Source organism: Galleria mellonella, unplaced genomic scaffold (genome assembly GCF_026898425.1).
Source record: "Galleria mellonella isolate WM207_F2 unplaced genomic scaffold, CSIRO_AGI_GalMel_v1 utg117, whole genome shotgun sequence".
Lineage (NCBI taxonomy): Eukaryota > Metazoa > Arthropoda > Insecta > Lepidoptera > Pyralidae > Galleria > Galleria mellonella.
Genome location: NW_026441980.1, coordinates 4,438,613 through 4,458,303, shown reverse-complemented (window position 1 = coordinate 4,458,303; position 19,691 = coordinate 4,438,613). Strand labels below are relative to the sequence as shown.

Genomic DNA, 19,691 nt, shown 5'->3' with positions numbered 1-19,691 from the left:
ACTTGGATAATCATAAAACTAGATGTGCTATCAAAATAGATATTAACTATAATAAAACCAGAAAAATGTAATAGGTAGGAAATTTAACATTGCTGTGTTTAGATTTGGTATAGTATAGCATTTATCTTTACCTGTGATAAAAAATTGTTTCAGCAATAGAGTCAAAGGTGAACTATCAGAAATCAGCTAGCGTCTTAACATCGAGATATTTGTTACCATTTCCAAAAACATGTCGCAAGATTAATACAGACAATAAATCTATGGGTTAATATTTATTTTTTTGGTTTTCAGTTGGATATGTTTAAATTTGTTCTGTGTTTCATTTCAATTTCGATTATTTCTCAGACTGCATATTCATCTACGATCGTCCACGTTGTTTGGTTTATGAGCAAAGATTGGATCCTTCGGTACAGAAATACTCACGTCATGATAATGGTTTGTAATATAAAAATTATTATAAAATAAATTAATAAATCTGTAATATATTTATTAATGTAACCTATAACTTTGTCTATATGGTAATCGAAATTGATTTTTCATAAAATCATCATGTGGTTATTTGATATTCACATGACTATAAATTTAACAAAAACATTAGCATAGTTCGCTAGATCTAGATAGATCTAGCTTAAAACTTAACAAATTCTGAATACGTGTTAGCTTAACATTTTGTTAAATTACATTATCTTATTATTGTTACCTAGCATGCAAAGCTTTATATGAGGACGCCAATCTGATAGTGAAAGATCCAAAACAAAGAAGAATTTGGGATACTGGCAAAGGTTTCTATATAAGTGATATTGGTAAGTAATAGATAAATAAATATAATCTAGATAATATCCACAACTACAGCTAAGTGTAAACATATAAAATGTATGACTATATTCGATTTAAATCAAGCGACAAGCACGTTAAAGCAAATTTTTTCTCTAACGGAAATATGCAAGGAATTTCTAAATTTCAAGTCACACAAATAATATTACAATATTAGAAGCAGAAAGCATTCCACAAAAAGCAGTCAACAATGCACACTTCCCATCTGACCACGTGCGCGTTGCTAACCCTAAAAAAACTTTAATAAATCCTTTTTGAAGAATCCCATACTGTAGTTTCTAGGAAAAATGTCGACAAGGAATTCATTATAGACGACTACCGTTTTCCATCAAATAGGCCATTCTTAATTATCACTACATAGTATAAAACAAAATCGATTCCCGTCTGTCTGTCCCTATGTATGCTTAGATCTTTAAAACTATGCAACGGATTTTAATACTAATAGTGATTCAATAGGAAGGTTTATATGTATAATACATGAATAGTACATTTGAGAAACACTAATAATTTTAGAGGTTTCTAATGTAATGAGGGGCCGGCGGCGCTATTTAGTATCAGCATTGCACCCGTACGAAGCATTATTTATAGCCTTATATATAAAGCGAAGTTTTATAATAAAATTGCATTTTTTATTTGAATGGATGCGGTTACTTCGCTACAAATATGCGTGTCCTCTCTGCAATGCGTTGACACGTACCGTTTGTTGTTAATCGTGCATTAGTTTCACTCTAAACTGCAACAGGCCTAAATCAGTGACTCGACATGCACCTTAGCCTTACCGTTTAAAAATATTGACACTCGTTTCATGCTTTGGCACGTAAAGTAGATAGTCGTCCAGTAAACCACGTTCGAAGCTTTTAACACAATCAAGATAGCCTACAAACTCTTGATGCCATAAAAGACTACCCGTAAAAGGTCATCAGCTTTAATAAATAATCTGTATTACAGTGTTCATTCATGCTAATTTCCGAAACTGCTAAACCGATTTTAATGAAATATCGTGAATGTGAGGGGATGGGCAACAGTGTTCCTCTTAAAACGTAATGTTTACACATAAGTCTAACTGCGGTTGCCAACCCGCCTGCTAAGCATGGCAACGACTGACAAAACCTGCTGTTAAAATAATATATTTTCAATTTATTATTTTAACAGCAAACATGTATATACACGTCGGGCAAAATTTCGGAGTTTTTAAGTGCCTATCCTAATCTATTCCATTCCATTTCAACTAAACACTAAGTGATATAGGTAAATCATAACTGCAACAAGTATAAGGTAAAGAAACTATACCTACATCATATGTATCTAAGTACAAATTCTTTATCCTAACAATATAAAAAAAAAATTATGCAACTTAAAATGACAAACATGCTGACGGCCCATCTGATGAAAAATAGTAACCATCGTCTATAAACATGAGCAATACCATGAACATAACAAAGTATACTGTTTCACCCATGATACCCCTCATGCGTTGCCATTTTATCTAAGTTTTCAAATATATTTAGATGCTTAAATGTTATAATATTTGTTTGAATGAAATTTTGTACACACACAGCTATATTCTAGAACAATATGTACTTGTATGTCAAAGATAAATAAAAACCTGTACGAAAAATATTTGACTTGATTCTCGCATTAATTAAACAGTAAGTATTATCCCATATTTCCTCTTCCAATACGTTTCTAGAGAGGGTCATTAAAATTACCAATCGATGTGAAAACTACCCATAATAATCTCAAAGCGATTCCTGATTGGCTATGAGTGAATCATCTAATAAGATGTAGTAAAAAAATAAGGGCTCCTGCTTGCTTAATTTGCTGCGTGTTATCTGAAGTATGCATTCCGTTTATGAGCGTTTTTATATTTATACCAGTCGTTGTGTTGCGAAATCGGATTTCATAGGCCTTCTAGTTTAGTATTACCAGATTATATTTTTCGCAATTCTGGGTAATAATATTTCTCTTGAAGTAATGTTGCAAAATATTTTAGTTTTGTATGATCTATGTATAGATGTAGAACCTACCTACCTAATAAGGGAGGGTAGCAATATCTATATACTTTAGTTACAATGTACTGTTAATATATACTGGTTCAATAACGAATATGTTAAAAAATCTGCTATGCAAACAGTAATATTGGAGAACAGACTTAATATATTCGAAAATAAATATCCGACCGATATGGACGATATTAAAATGGGTTTATTCCGCCATCAATGTCCAGAGGAGCCCAATATACAGATATCGGATCGGTATCCATATTACTCTTATTAAAGTAACTTATATTAATGTTAATAATGAAGCTTTTTAAATAATTCGTAACTTCTTGGATTTGTGTTCGAGTAAAACAAGATCGTATTCCCGTGTGATCCCGGCATAGAGTACCACTTCCTTTCCCGTGGATGTCGTAAGAAGTAACTAAGGGAAGGTGAGGGATGGGCAGCAGCGTCCTTCTTAAAATATCTCCAAAGCCTAACTGCGGTTGCCAATCTGCCTGCCAAGCGTGGCAACAACCGGCAAAACCCCCAAGAAGGCTTATGTTCAGCAGTGGACAATTAAAGGTGAATATGATGATGATGAAAGATCGTATGAATATAAAGAAAAACCGGTATTTTCAAATTTAGAGGTAGGAAAAAATCGAGAAATCACAAATCATATCTGGCAAGCCTGCTCAAGTTGAAAAGAATCCACGATATCAGATAAAAGAATGTATTGTTTTGTCAAGAAGCTTTCACATAAATAGAAATCAATGTAAATGTGTCTGAGTTATGAGTTATTATTTTTAGAGTGGTTCTGTCTTACATTTCTATATTGCTACTAACGATACTTTATACGAGTAAATTGAATTTTCAAAAATAATATATACACGTGCCTTATTTTACTCGCTGACTATTTAACTTTCTATAGGTGAAAGAATTATTAAAAATTAAATATTTTTTGGTTTTATCCGTTCCAAGCAAACAAACATTTCGTCTTTATAGCATTGGTATAAACAGAAATCAAACTGAGAGCCCACATAGTAGAAAATAATCAATCTTTGTTTATACTTGGACATGAATAGGATTTAGACATGTCCAAATATACTTATATACTTCATTTTCCATGAAGGTCCCATAAATCTGGTATATTTTAAGGCCGGATAAAAAAGGGCCCCAGCTAAATAAGACCGGATTTAATCTGTTGATCGAATTATCCTTTGAAATTTCCCTGCACCGCCTACACAGGATCCGTCAATAAACGAATGTTAATACAACTCAGCACACACATAGACTATGATGTCCTTTACTGGATGTACTTACAACACTTAATCCTAATTCAGGCTGATAAAGTCATTGATTACGACTGGCGTCGGATTAATCAGTTTTGTAAATGTTTCCAATAGACTTCAAAAAGAAATAGTAAATAGACTTCAAAAATAAAATATAATTTTTGGTTTATTACCTCAAAACTCTGTCAGATAATCCATATGGGATTTGGAAAATTCTTTTTTTTTTTTAAAGGATATAGGTACTTACAGATTGACCGCATAGAAATTTTATGAAAATTGCTTCTGAAGTTTAGTTTTGAATTAAAATAACTTATTTTAGACAGGTAATTTAAGATCGTTCCACAAAAAACGATGTAGACTGATTTTTCCACAATTGAAATCGGTTTTTTTTTTTGTAGAACTATCTTAAATTACCTAATTGTAAAATATTTTACATACATTCAACTGAACACGGTTTGAGTACAAATTTGTTTGGACCGTGCGGCTATCATAGTAATTTGTTGACGAAGCAATTGGGTGTGAAGAACAATGGTAAGTACTCGTTCAGCTAAGACTAAACACCATTTAATAGCCTATTCCCACCAAAACGGATGTGCAAAACATGTTTGCGAGGGGGGGAAGGGAATGTTAGTAATGGAGACTAAATCCCATTGCTAGCAATATATCCAACCAGGTAGACCTCCTCGCGATTCTCCCTGGAAACTATCATGGTTAATTCCTGATGAATTCATCATGATGGGTTAACTGGCCTATTTTCATTCTCATCTATCACCTTTCACTAGTGCTCCGCCAGCGTATCCCGTTAGCGCAGGCTACCATTTTCACCCATAAAAAAAATATTTGCGAAATGTTTTGCAACAAGTACTTCATTATGTTTAGGTGATTCCAAACAATATGCTCATCTGAATTTTGTTCATGTTACGCGAAGGTTTTTAGGAAAATATTTTTGGTTGTATCATTTTTGGGACAAAAATATTACTTTGTTGCAGTGACAAGACATCTAGCGCCATCTATCCAGCTATGCTTATACCATCTCCCAACTTTCTCCAACATAACTTGCATGGAGGCAAGCACTATGAAGCCAAGCGGACGAGAACTTGGCTGTCAGACATATAGAAAAAGAATTCATCGGCCGCTATACTGTTGCGCTTTGACACCAAGTGTAACGAGCATTCCTGGAAATCACGATAAGAACCATTTAAATTCGATTTATTGCATGCTAACAGCTATTGAAGGCAGGATTCGGCGGCTGAAACTCAATATTACTAATTAATCTTAACATCGCTAGATGTCACTACTACTATATTTTATGAAATTAAAATTCTCGTTGCATTTTAAAATACATAATAGTTTTTAGCTTTCCTTTTTTTATTATACAGTGATGTTAATTGTTTTAATAAATATCTTGACCTTTTTTTTTCATCCCTTGTATTTACTTTAATTAAATTCCTTAACGAATTTGGTTTGACAAAATTTTGAGCCTTCCTTTCTAATTTAACAGCTAAACGAGCCGTGTTAGTTTTTTTGAGATTGGAGACACAAAACCTTCTCAAAACGAGCAAAACAAATCAGATTTTACAATAAAACAAATTCATTTTTATCCCATTTTATTATTATAAGGAATATAGTGAGGCGGCAACATAAAATTATTTTTACCGTTTTATTTGAACAAATCTAATCAATAAATCACTTTATGATAATGATACTTTCAGACCAAAAACTGGTAAATTTTTTCTCGTTATTCGATCAATCGAACAATTTAAATGCTTATTTAAATTATAAAATCGTAATAGCTGTCATCTAAGATCATATTCAATGCTCGTAGTTAGATCAATCGATCGATCGATCGAATAAGATGTCAAAAATGGCTAATCCGTCTACAATTAGAACTGTAGATTTGTATCACCAATATAAAATAATTACTTGGCCTAACTCGTGGTGTGACAGTATCTTTAGGTATCACAATTAACAAAATTAAAACAGATCATGTTCCCATAATTACATTTTGGGTAACTAACTGTAATGACCATGAGATTTTCAAGCTGCTTGCTTGAATTTTTATTACAGATTTGGCAGTATTTGTATATGAACATCTAAAGTTCTCTCAATTCACATCAAAACAAAAGATTTTTTTTCTCTCTTCTAATTCACATTTCATATAAACAAAATTAAAGTTTACCTACCTTCATATTAACATTTTTCGAAAGTATTAAAGATTTCTTTTAAAACAATTTTTTAACAAACGAATCTAGACTGTATGAGGTTGCATTGTCTTATTAAATTTTAGGGCCACCATCCAGTTTCATCTTCAGACCAGTTTACAAGAAACCATATTCACCTGACTTATATACATATATAAAATTTTACATTTCATTACAACAAAGTAAGTTAAAATTATCTTGTAAGACTTATCAAAAATAAAAATTAAACAAAAACTTGTAAAAAGGAATGCAGCAGTTACAATATGGATATTATTACAATTATTTTATGTATATATCATCGCATTAAACTTAAAATATTAACTCAGCTTGTTATAAAGCTACATAATCTAACAATTAATGTACATTGTTAACCATCACATAGTATATAAATAATATTTACAATCAAGTAATATATAATCAAGTGTTTACATTTGTGCTAATTACAAAATTATCAATTTTCACTCCTAGAGAAAATCCTCTTTTTCACATTGTAATATACCACACTTACTTCATTTTTTCGGATAAATTACACTGAACAAATACTCGTATAATATAACTCTTTCAGCTGTACATTTAAGTACAAACTTTTCACACGTTTCTTTAATAAATATGCAATTTTTTCTTGAATAAAATTAAACTTGCAAAAGAATGTGTGGTATATTGCAGCGTGAATAAGACCTTACGGTTTAAGTGAATGTGTTTGAGAAGTCTTAAAATATCTCTTCTATAAAACTGTCACTTGTGTATTTTGTATATTTGGAAGCCATCAATATTTGCAGTGAATAGAACATAAATTGTGTTTAAATATTACAGTCAATTGATATACCTTAAAAATACATCAACATTTAAGTACAATAAATTGCTCGAATATATACAGTAATACAATTAAAAATATACAAATGTTATTAAAATTCGCTGTACTATTGTATCTCTACTTTGTTTACCGAATTTAATTGAATCTGTGGCATAAAAAAATTAACAAGTGAATAAAATATTTTGTTTAAACATGAAACAAAAATACGTGTTTTTTAGTTTGATATAGTTTACAATGTAGATGCATTTATTTAGTCATTTTACTATTCCGATTTTTTTACACAAATTTTATTAAATATTGGAACTACCCACAATAAAAAGAAAATAGAAAAATATGAAATGATTTAAAAACCCAGAAATAAACATCAAAATTAAATCATATGCAGAGCTAGTGACACTTATAAGTGTTCATGGTAATTTTTAATTCAGATTTTAACTATAGCACTTTTAATTAATGTAAATTTTCATTGAAAAAAAAATCTTTAAAACGGTAAAGTAATCTCTACTTTACCTAATAGACTTGTCATGTTGAACAACAATAATAAACTAATATTATTTTTAAATATACTACAAGAACATTACCCGGTTTTGCTGCATATGAAAATAAATTCATCCCTAAACAATAAAATGTTTAGCATAATTGCTTATGAGAAGTGTTTCGTTGTCGTGACATACACACAAACAAACATATATATATATATATATATATATATATATATATATATATATATATATATATATATATATATATATATATATAACAACATGTATAAAACTAGGTTTAGTAGAAACGCAGCGTTAACAAAGTCTGTCAAACTGTCGCTAAATAGCGAAGGTCGTATTTTGCAATTCAACTAAACAAATTCTCTATAATATAGAAGCTCTAAATCTAATAAATTCTTTAAAGGGTCGAGTGTATTATGACATATTAAAACTAATAATATTTTATTAATACATAACGAAATAATAATTTTATAATACATCCCTCATACCCCACGTCCATCAACATTAACAAGCCCTTTACCGACGGTGGAACTAGCAACATTAAAAATAAATAATAATATATAAAAAAAAAACTAAATACGTGTTTTTAAATGCTCATATCAAAGTGTGGCAACATTGCTTTTATGTGTCAATTTACAAAAACAGGCAATTATCATTACTAATTATATCTGATGATTTATAAAGTAATAAAGAATTTAAATATTAATGCAATAAGATTCTTATTAAGTTTCTATCAATGAAAATTTAGATTTCGACGGCTAAAAATTATTTAAAAACTTCGGAAGCAACATATGAAGTAACTCTTTAAATAATCAATTAGAAACAATGAAAATAGTTCAATAGTTTTTAAAAATTAATTCTGATCATTACACTTTGTTATAAACGTATTTTATTAAATATTTTATCAATATATGATAAAATAAGTTGCAGGACACCGCCAGTGGAAGGTAATATCATCCCTGTTTTGTTTTAATCTTTAACTACTACGCACCAATTAATTCGTTCAAACGAATATGACTCCAATAAATTTGGCACTCAAAGTGCATATTGGCACAACATGTATTCTCACTATACACAGCCATCATCAGTCAAGAATTAACATTCGAACACTCTGTGGACATCTGAAAAGGGAAAAAATAATCCTTAATAATATTATAAATGTGAAATTTCAGTTGTCTGTTACCTCTTGGGGGCCATAACAGCTTGACCAATCACTATGAAAGTTGCTATACTAGCACTATATGTGAAGGCCATAGACTAATTTTTATTCCGGTCAGTAAACACATACCAGTCATGCGAACAAAGTCGCAAGTAAAAGCTAGTATCCTTTATGATTTCAAAAATATAATAGAGATAAGTTACACATCCTATTTTCAAGCGTATTAAAAAATGAGAAAGTTATTAATTCATCTATTTTTTTTTTTTTTGGATATATTCTGTGCATTTGACAACCAGTCGACTGTACACAGAAATAATAAATATTAACAACACAACATAAGCAAATAAATAGTGAAAAAAAAAAATTACATTTAACTATTTAAAATAGAATTTCTGAGAAAAGGATTCACCTACACACCATTTCTACATAGAAACAGGAGACTGGTAATAAGAATGGACAAAAAAAGGTATTAAAAAACTCACCTAAACCAGTCTCAGACGAGCGATCTCGGAATAAACACATGCACTAGCGAGTCCCAGCCGCAGTCGGCTATCTGGTGCGGCCGGAGGCAGTTCCAGTCGAGGCCGTACGTGAACTCTGAATGGTGGCGGATCGTCTCCAGTGGATCGCAGCCTCTCTTCAAGTCCCATATCCTGGTTATATAATACTCATTTTACAGTGGCGTAGCCAATAGTCCGCAGATCCCACAGTGGGGGGGTCCCCGGTGCTTTGTGGTGCCCACTAATGCTTTTGGAGCCATACTGGCAGTTCACAACTGTGTTATTTAATTTTTATACGACTTCAAAAATTAAATGCTTAGTTCTGGGAAGATTGTTAGTAATTTTGCGAAAAACAGCCATTTTACTTTACATGGCTATATTTTGTTTTTCCAGATGGGATATGAAATGAAATTTATTTGCTAGAAATATTGTTCATAAGATGTTATATTTTGTAGATGTTACATTTGTATTGAAATTGTACAGTTAACTAATGGACTGTTACTGGTTGATGTTGGAATAACAAAGAACGCCGCGGCATGGAGCTAATGTTTTATTGCGAGCGAGTAAAAAAGGTTACAATGAGAAAGATTGTATTGCCACATACAAAATTAAAAAATTAATATTTGTATTTCATTGTCAGAAGCAAATAGAAATGTTAGTTTCTAACAGCATTGAATTTACATATAATTAATTTTATGTCTGTAAAAATACAGGATATGGAGGCATAACATCCCTAGTTCTCAGGAATTGCAACATATCAGGTGTCACAGTGTATTCTGTCCACTCATGTCAATGGATGACGGTTAAAACTTTCCATCAGGTGGGTATGGTATGTATATATGTAAAAAAGACATTCGCCGTATGGTCCCTGTATAAAATGGGCCAGCCTTTATTTTCCCGTGGGTGTCATAAGAGACAACTCTAAGAATTTAATGGTCGAGGGATAGGCAGCAGCGTCTCTCTTTAAATATCACTAAAGCATAATTGCGGTTGTCAATCTGCCTGACAAGCGTGGCAATTGCTGACAAATCTTCCCAATATATATATATTCCTATATTTGGCTAAAAGTGATGATAAAAAAATACAAATAAATTCCTCCACAACATACCTCGTGGTAAAATCGTACGACACGGCCGCTATAACGGACGGCGCGTGTGGTGAGAACTGTACCCTCCGCACTGCGCACTCGCAACCTACAAACAATATAATTATGTTTTAATATAATAACTACTGGCTTAGCTTATGTATAAATTGATCGAGAAAGCTCGACTAATTTCGAGACCATCCGAGACCTTAAGTCTTGATGCCATGGTCGCGCTCGCGTCACAGCCGCTAGAAACTACTAACTATACATTACTTCATTTATTTACCTTTAAGTGTGAACATAGGAGAAGTAAGCCGTCGCAAATCCCATCCTTTGACTAAACCATCGGATCCAGATGTCGCTATTGCGTGTGTTTCTATTCTACTCCAGTCGCATGATAACACCTATAAATATTAAAATTTATATAATATTCATAAAATGTATTGTATGTGATTTAAATGTGTATATTTTTTGTAAGTATATTATTCCATATGTCAGGCAGGTGGCCGGTCGTAAAACTAAAAAACCAAATCTTTTTGTAATATGGATAAAATCATATTACGCCGACCCCAAATGATTGGGATAAGGGTAGGAAGATGATGATGATTATTCCATATGTTTGTATCTATCATAAATTGTTATCTTTCAAAATATTTATTTATTTTACAACCTTTTTTACATCTATGCACCGCCATTTATTCCCTCCGTTTAGCATAACGGTTGACTGATAGAGAATACCATCAAGTATTAAGTCCGCCCTGTAGACATTTTCTAATGCATGCAAAAGTATAAATAAATAAAATTAAAAATTATAAAAGCATTTAAATTTTAATATGCATACAAAATTGTAAACATAAAAACGAGTAAACACGATAAATTAGTACTTACTGTAGGGAGTCAGCGGATGTATATTGCTCAGTATGGACAATATAAGAGATAAATAAAAGATGCGTACATTGAAACAGTAATTTTGTGAGAGCGAGATGGTGAATACATAACTGCTCTTTCGGAAATTTCTGTAAGTAAATCGTTTTCGATAATTTTATGCAAGATCTTCCAATCACTCAATTTATCCAGGCTTTTCCATACTTAGCCTCTGAACTGGGTAATTATAATAAAAAAGAGAATGGCATTAGCAACGTTCAAGGAAATCAACCATTCTAAATTCTATAAAAATGAAAACGTAACAACTAAATAGTATATTTTAGTTGTTATATATAAAAGTCCAAATTACCTCAGCTTCGTGCGCTTTAACGACGGCGGCAGGCCGTGGCTCTGTACATGTCCATAACTTGAGGTGACCGTCCCCAGACACAGAGGCGAAAGTAGCAGGTGAGTGAGGGGAGAACGCCGCTGTGTAGACTAGCTGTGAGTGACCCGCGTACGTATTGATGCACGTTTCTGATTCAGGATCCCACTGAAAATATTGATGGTATACATACATTAATACATTAATGTTTATTTACATATTCTGTTGTAGATTAATTAATTAATATTTAAAATTAATATTTAATCCAAGTGACAGATATGTGCTCCACAATGTGTGTAAATATATCGAGTGTTACGTTCACCATAATGACCACAGTTTACAAAAGCTCTTAATTTTTCCATTAGAGATTACAACCATTAACATAATTATTTAGTTTACAATGGAACTGCCAATCCCCTATTTATTTTTTTTTACTGGATGATAATGAAATGGCAACCCCGCCTGCTCTATCGGTATACACTGGCGGGACACCAATGAGTGATGACAGGTGACGATGAAGCAGGTCAGTTAGCCCACCGTGACAAATCTAACAATAAATCAATCACGATGGTTTCCAGGGGGAACCACGAGGAGGTCGAACTGATATAGTAGATTGCTAGCAATGGGGCTACATATCTCCATTACTAACAATCCCTTCTCCCCCCAGCAATCCCCTATTACCATACTATACCTTTTCTCTTATAGGAGAGAAGGCCTGCACCTTACCTAATATACTTCACTATGTATAAGTAGGATAGGATGATATGAAGTGAGTTGATCGATCGTGCTAAATTGAAACAGAAAACTAGAGGGAACTGCATATAGTTTGACCTGATAGTCCTCATTACTGAGAATCCCTCAAACACGCCACCTGCAGCCTGTCGACATAGCACACCTCGCTGTGATATCCGCGCAGTACCCGCAATATGCGTACTCAACTTACCAGTTTGACAGTGGTGTCCCAGCTGGCGCTGAGTAGACGGCCCCGCGGCCAGTCGACGGAGCAAACCTCGCTGGAATGGCCGCGCAGCACCCGCAGCGGCGCCGCGCAGCCACCTCGCCACACCACCACCGCGCCGTCGCCCGCGCCGCAAGCCACCGCCGTCTCGTTCGTGCCCGACCATGTCTGGAGAAACAAAAATGACAAACATTGGATTACTTACAATCCTTTTAAATCAATATTTATGCAGTGTAGGTTCCAAATTGGCAACCATATGCCGACCTGATAAGTGATGATAATGATGGAACCAGTAATAAACATGAACAGCACCATGGGCAATATGGTGCTCATGGGCATTACCTGGTGACATGGTATTATGCCTGTGTACCCTGTACTTTCACGTAATGGCGTAATACTTGTACAACCAAAAAATGGAGGGGGAAAGGGATTGTTAGTAATGGAGACTGAAAATCCCATTGCTAGCAATATACCCAACCAGGTCGACCTCCTCGTGGTTCCCCCTGAAAACTATCATGGTTAATTCCTGATGAATTCATCATGATGGACTGACTGGCCTGTTTTCATTCTCATCTATCACCCTTTACTGGTGCTCCGCCAGCGTATCCCGTTAGCGCAGGTGGGATTACCATTCCATTTTCACCCATAAAAAAAAAACAAAATTGGAGTTGAATTAATAATCTCCTTATTTAAAAAGTCGCTTATTTGAAATTTGATCTTACACTATTAGAACTATAAACGAGAGTAATAAACTACTTGACTAAGCATACTTTCAACTTGAGTCAATTGTCTATAAATAGCAAATGAAAAGTGATCCTATTAACAAGTGATGTAGGCAAGTTCACATACATAACATTTAAGTATGGCTTCCACAAACAGTTGGCATAGAAAAGATTAAGAAAGATTATAATTAACTAGAAAATTGCACCTAAACAGATATTTCTAATATTAAGCACATATACAGTATTTGATTAAATAGGCTGTTGATAAAAGAGAATAAAATGAAACTAGCTGTATTCCACAAGCTTCCTTATATTGCGTTTCCACAGCAGGCATGGGTAATATGAATACTAATCTAATATCTATATATTGGATTCCTCTGCATGCTCATAGTGAATAAAAGGCCATCACCCATAGAAACATTTAACATTTAACAGATGTTAAATGTTAAAAGTCTGCTATCCAATATTATTTTTTGGATAACAGACTTTTAACATTTTTTTTTTATACCACTGAGGTGGCAAACAAGCATACGGCCCACCTGATGGTAAGCGGTTACCGTAGCCTATGCAATACCAGAGGTATTACGCGCGCGTTGCCGACCCTGAAGAAACCTCTTTACCCCCTTTTGAAGAACCCCATGTTGTAGTCTCTCGGGGAAAACCTCGGCAGGGAGCTCTTAACATATTCATTATTGGATTAATATCTATGTATAATAATTCAATTGATATTGTAAATAAAATATTAGATATTACCTACTTTTACCCCACAGGAATTACCGAAAATCATTTCTTAGTGAATATATATCTCTTTTAGACGCTACCTATCAAAAGATACTTGATAATGTTTCTCTATACTCCTGTATACTCTGTTAAAACTAATAAAATGTCAATTGTCATCCACAATATGTTACAATGTGTAGAATATACAAGATATCACTGCCTACCTTTTACATCCTTAGATGAATAATACAAAATATTTCTTTTTTTTTATACAACTCAGAATGGCACACAAGCTGACGGCCCATCTGATGGAAAGTGGTAATCGTTGCCTATAGACATGAGCAGTACCATGGACATAACAGAATATACTGTTTCGACCCATGATACTCCCCATGTGTTACCACTCCTGAGGACTCAGGTGTTATTCCTCTGTACCCTGTAAATTCACACCATATCCTACCCTTCAAACCGAAACACAGCTATGCAAACACAACTGCTTTACGGTTGAAACACGGATGATTATATATGTTATGTTGTAAATAATATGTTGATTTTCCATTACGCAATCTACTTTTTTGACATTATATATCTAAAAAAATCTATTTTCCTTTTTCTAGGCCTATCCTGATCATTTATTTTTCTTAAAACTTTTTCTTAAGTTAATTCAAATAAATATGATACTTAAAAAAATAAACTTAATTTACTAATTACATTCACCTCATTGCAACAATGAGTCTACTTCATCTCTGTGTCTTTGTCATAGATCAATATTCCGACTATTCATTTTATTTATTTATTTATTATACATAAGTATCATACAACATGAGTATATTGTACCCCACACTAAGTGAACCCATATCTTGAGAGTCCATCATGGGATTACTAAGACAAAATCTCTTACAAATATAGATCAGTGCTACTGATTATTGACCATTTGGTCCCCACATAGAATAGGCCACCTCTTCCTTTCCCATGAAAGTCATAAAAACCGACTAAGGGAAGGCGAGATATGAGTAGCAGCATCCCTGTGGTTACCAATCCACCTTTCTTTCAAGTTTTGCAACTACTACCAACCCCCCCCCCCCCACTGCTGAATATAAGAGATGCTTATATTCAGCAATGTACAGTTAAAGGCTGGTATGATGATTATAGATTATTATGTAATGTTGCAAAGAAAACATACATGTGCTAACATAATAAATGGACATTTATATATCACTATTTTCATTCACAATTTGCAATACATTTCCATACTAATATAATAATGAAAGAACTAAGAATAATATAATCAATCACAGTTTAACATATGAAAGTACAACACTGATAAGGTTTTGATTAATATACTTTGTACTATATGTATTTTCATTGATATCATATAAACAGATATGCCTAAAAGTAATTAATTAATTATTGTCATTGGGTTTTTGTTATACACAGCTAAAATTGTTAATTTTGCCAAGATTCCAATAAGGGATTATTATCAATATCAACACTAACTGACTTTAAATTATGACACTGCAATTTTTTTTCTTGAAATAGTTCTAAGTTATCTACTGTATTCACAAATTATCAACAGGGCAAAATTTACATAACATCTAGTACAAGGACACAATGATAAAACTGTTAATTATAAAAACCACATATCTGTAATAAAATTATTTAAATATAGTCAATCATAAGTTTTTTTTTTATGCAACTAATTAAAATGGTAAAACCAGCTGTTGAAATACATTCCATTTAATACTTTACATTTAATATTATGATTGGAATGTTGTGCATGGAATATGAATCCAATTTAGATAGGTTTAGTACCTTTATACCTCCTTGTAAGGAAAAGAGAACTGAGTGGCAAAGGCTCTACATATATCATCCTCATGTACAGTTGTATAACTAACAATTTTTTGCAACTGTAAACACAAACAAACCTGTTGGTTTGTTTATATTTACAAGTTCAATTGTTTGAATAATCAGTGTTCATGAAACACTTGAATTAACATTAAATTAACAATTAACAATTATACTACCTACACTGGTTTAAATTCAAAGAAACATGCAATTCAGAATTTGGTTAAAAGCACCAGCCATATTTATAATAATAACTCCATACTTTATTCATAGAATTGTGTTTCTCTGTTACCATAAGTTGAAAAGTGCAGTATAAAATATCTGACAATCCTACTGAAGCACCAAAATGTGTTATTAATTAAAAAAAAAATTAAATATGTTATAAAAATGCACACCTAAAAATAGATTTAACATAACATTCAAATGTAAGTAATAATAACCTAAATTATAAATTTAATTCTATGAATAAGTTTTAAAAAATACACACCACATCAAATAATCCATCGCTCCATTCCAATTTCTGCATTTCCAACAGAGTGCTTCCATCCGGGGCCAATTCCAGGAAGAATAGTGTGCCCCCGCCAGCGAGGCCATAGTACTGACTCGTGGCCACTGCCAGGGCATCAGGCCTAGTCCGTGAAAATCTAACACTATAGCCATGCCGGCCTGGAGTTAGAAATGTGGGCATACTAATGGTGTAACTGGAAATAAAATTAAATTTATAATGCATTGAACTTCGCTTTAATAAGAATACATTTATTAGTATATACTTATATATCTAAAGACCAAATAATGTAAAAAATATAGTTTAAATCAACAACAAATAGTTATTATTTTATTAAATCTACAACTTACAGTCACAGTTAGCTGAATTTACATATCTTTTTGGTACAGAATTAAAGAATCAGTCTTATGATACATATCAAAAAAACTATATATCGCTTATAAGATTCATATTGGTCTGTTGTTCTTACATGAATTAGCTAATTACATTAATAATACATGTGAAATTCGATTTTATAATATTTTGGCTAACCTAAACAAATGCGTCAAATGGTTAAAAACAGTACGTCAAACGTCATTTTCATTAAATAATCTTCTGTCAATCATTTAAATTCCACAAATAGTGATGTAACAGAATATCGATTCAATGCGACTATTCGTCATATGATTATAATCTTATTAGTCCGCCTACAAACAAAATCCTATTAGATTGTTATTCAGTTTTACGTGAAGCCTCACATATTGCAAATATATAAATGGGTTTTCCTGGGAAGATTCATTTCTGGTGAATACCTCTAAACGTTTACAACCCAGCGGTACCCTATCGCAGTAAATTTATTTTCTATATTTTTTTTAATTAAAAGTTTTCATTGAAATAATCAAAAATGTTGGATTACATATCCATGGCCTTTGTGGTCGCTGTAAAAGTGTTTAAGAAAACTACTCCAAATGGAAAAGTAACTGTTTACCTTGGCAAGCGAGACTTCATTGATCACATGGATTATTGCGATCCAGTTGATGGAGTGGTGGTCGTTGATACTGAATATCTGAAAGGAAGAAAAGTTTATAGTCAGGTACAATAATTTTAAATAATAATACATCTCGATAAAAGTGCTGCGATTAAACATTATTTCCTTTAATTACTCGTTGTTTTTCTTCAGCTTGTGACTACATACCGCTATGGTAGAGAAGAGGATGAGGTGATGGGAGTGAAATTTTCTAAGGAAATGGTGATTGGACAAGACCAAGTTGTTCCTATGATCAATTCTAAAATGGAGTTAACACCGGTTCAGGAAAAACTACTAAAAAAACTTGGTCCAAATGCTTATCCCTTTACATTTATTTTCCCTGAGATGGCACCAAGCTCGGTAATTTTGTTTCCTTTTATATACCTTATAAGATTAAAGATACACATTTCTAACAATTGTGTTATTATTTTTAAAGGTGACTTTACAACCAGCTGAAGAAGACCAGGGTAAACCAATGGGTGTAGAATATTGTGTGAGAACTTATGTTGCGGAAAATGAAGATCAAAAAAGTCATAAGAGAAGTTCTGTTACTTTAGCTATCAAAAAGGTGATTTATATTACAGTAACATGTATGGTTTTTATTATTATTATTAGGCATTAATGGTGTAATTTTTTATTTTATTTAGTTACAACATGCACCTGCTTCCCGTGGTCGCCGTCTTCCTAGCTCGCTCGTAAGCAAAGGCTTTACATTCAGCAACGGTAAAATTAATCTCGAAGTGACTCTGGATAGAGAGATATACTATCATGGCGAAAAGATTGCTGCTAATGTCATCGTTTCAAACAACTCGCGAAAATCCGTTCGTAATATACGATGCATGGTGATTCAACATGTTGAAATTACTATGATCAATTCACAATTCAGCCGTCATGTGGCATCCTTAGAAAGCCGTGAAGGTTGCCCAATTACACCTGGAGCCAGCTTATCAAAAACATTCTATTTGATTCCTTTGGCGCGCACCAATAAAGACATTCGTGGTTAGTATTCAAAACAAAATTGGAACCTCGCAACTTGTATTTCATAAATTTACTTTGATTATTTGTATACAGGTGTGGCTTTGGATGGTCACTTAAAGGAAGATGATGTCAATTTAGCAAGCTCCACACTAGTGTCTGAAGGCAAATGCCCAGCTGACGCCATTGGTATTGTGGTGTCTTATTCGATTCGTGTCAAATTGAACTGTGGAACTCTTGGAGGAGAGCTCGTTACGGACGTACCGTTTAAATTACTCCATCCTACCGAAGGTATAAATAATAATTTAGATACAAACTCACTTAAACTTTTATACGTAAAAAAATTCTAGTTAAAATTCTTTTCTTTTTATTTTATTTTTATTATAGGCACTATTGAACGCCAACGTTTCAATGCAATGAAGAAAATGCAGTCTATTGAGCGCCATCGTTATGAAAATTCTCTATATGTTAACGAGGAAGAAGACAATATTGTGTTTGAAGATTTTGCTCGACTTAGAATGAACGAACCACAATAAAAAGTATGAAAAAGAAAACCAAAAATAAAGAAAAACGAAAAATTAAAAAAAAAATTGCAAAACACTTAAAACAGAAAAAAAAATCATACACCTACTATTGAACGAAAAATATAACTATATACCAAATATACCAAAAGTATTCTAAACCTTGCCAAATATTAAACTAGGTATTTAAAAATTATATTAACACTTTCACACATGTCTCATGTTTTACCTACTTAATTTGTTACAGTTACCAACTATTAGTACATTTTATTTTTTAATATTAAATAAATATTTAAGACATACCCACTACTCATAAGAAGAATGTTATCAACCAAGAACACTATGTAACGTAATAGAATACCTAAAATTCATCACCACCATGTTTATATCTATATTTTTAACAAAAACTCACCGTATTGTAAACCACTTTAAAATAAAAGTATCACCAGACTATACGAGTTTATTTTATTTTTTGGTACCTATATTAATCCTTGATCTTGACTGTAGAACGACTTTTGCTTTACTGACAAACTTCATTCAATAAATAGTGACGACCGTATTCTGTTTTGCATACGTTAATTGTATAGAATGATATGCAGATAAAGAAAGGGTTTAATTCCCCGCCCCATTTCTTGCACCCTTTTACAATAATCACTGCGCCACGATTATATAGAGGTGTTGTTATTTTGAACACAGGGTTCAAGGAAAAAATACCACTTATAAAATATTGTTAAATTGAACGATTGCATTAATATAATTTACATAAGCATTAAAAAACCTACTACTGTGTGGCATTTACTTAAATATTTGTAATCGTCTTTAAC

General features: G+C 32.6%; 3 protein-coding genes across 3 annotated transcripts in view; 2 read left to right on the top strand and 1 right to left on the bottom strand.

The window, feature by feature from the left end:
• Positions 1-5,524, top strand: part of LOC116413578 (uncharacterized) — a 32,961-nt gene extending 27,437 nt beyond the window's left edge. Inside the window, exons 20-23 of the mRNA XM_031913564.2 lie at positions 154-264; positions 346-435; positions 705-803; positions 5,095-5,524. Of these exons, the coding sequence (XP_031769424.2) occupies positions 154-264; positions 346-435; positions 705-803; positions 5,095-5,378 (584 nt within the window). The 3' untranslated portion in view covers positions 5,379-5,524. The remainder of the gene's footprint in view (positions 1-153; positions 265-345; positions 436-704; positions 804-5,094) is intronic.
• A 162-nt stretch (positions 5,525-5,686) lies between these two features.
• LOC113511651 (peroxisomal targeting signal 2 receptor) lies at positions 5,687-16,944 on the bottom strand. The gene is made up of 8 exons (XM_026895328.3): positions 16,716-16,944; positions 16,348-16,561; positions 12,559-12,741; positions 11,601-11,783; positions 10,653-10,770; positions 10,391-10,475; positions 9,265-9,435; positions 5,687-8,744 (listed from the first exon to the last, which is right to left on the bottom strand). The coding sequence occupies exons 2-7, from the start codon at positions 16,546-16,548 to the stop codon at positions 9,276-9,278; spliced, it is 930 nt and encodes a 309-aa protein (XP_026751129.1). The 5' UTR covers positions 16,549-16,561; positions 16,716-16,944; the 3' UTR covers positions 5,687-8,744; positions 9,265-9,275.
• Positions 16,945-17,122: 178 nt separating this feature from the next.
• Positions 17,123-19,322, top strand: LOC113511650 (arrestin homolog). Its single transcript, XM_026895327.3, has 6 exons — positions 17,123-17,437; positions 17,525-17,731; positions 17,808-17,939; positions 18,019-18,370; positions 18,443-18,637; positions 18,734-19,322. Exons 1-6 carry the CDS (start codon positions 17,249-17,251, stop codon positions 18,880-18,882), a joined length of 1,224 nt encoding a protein of 407 aa, XP_026751128.1. The 5' UTR covers positions 17,123-17,248; the 3' UTR covers positions 18,883-19,322.
• The last annotated feature ends 369 nt before the right edge of the window (positions 19,323-19,691 follow it).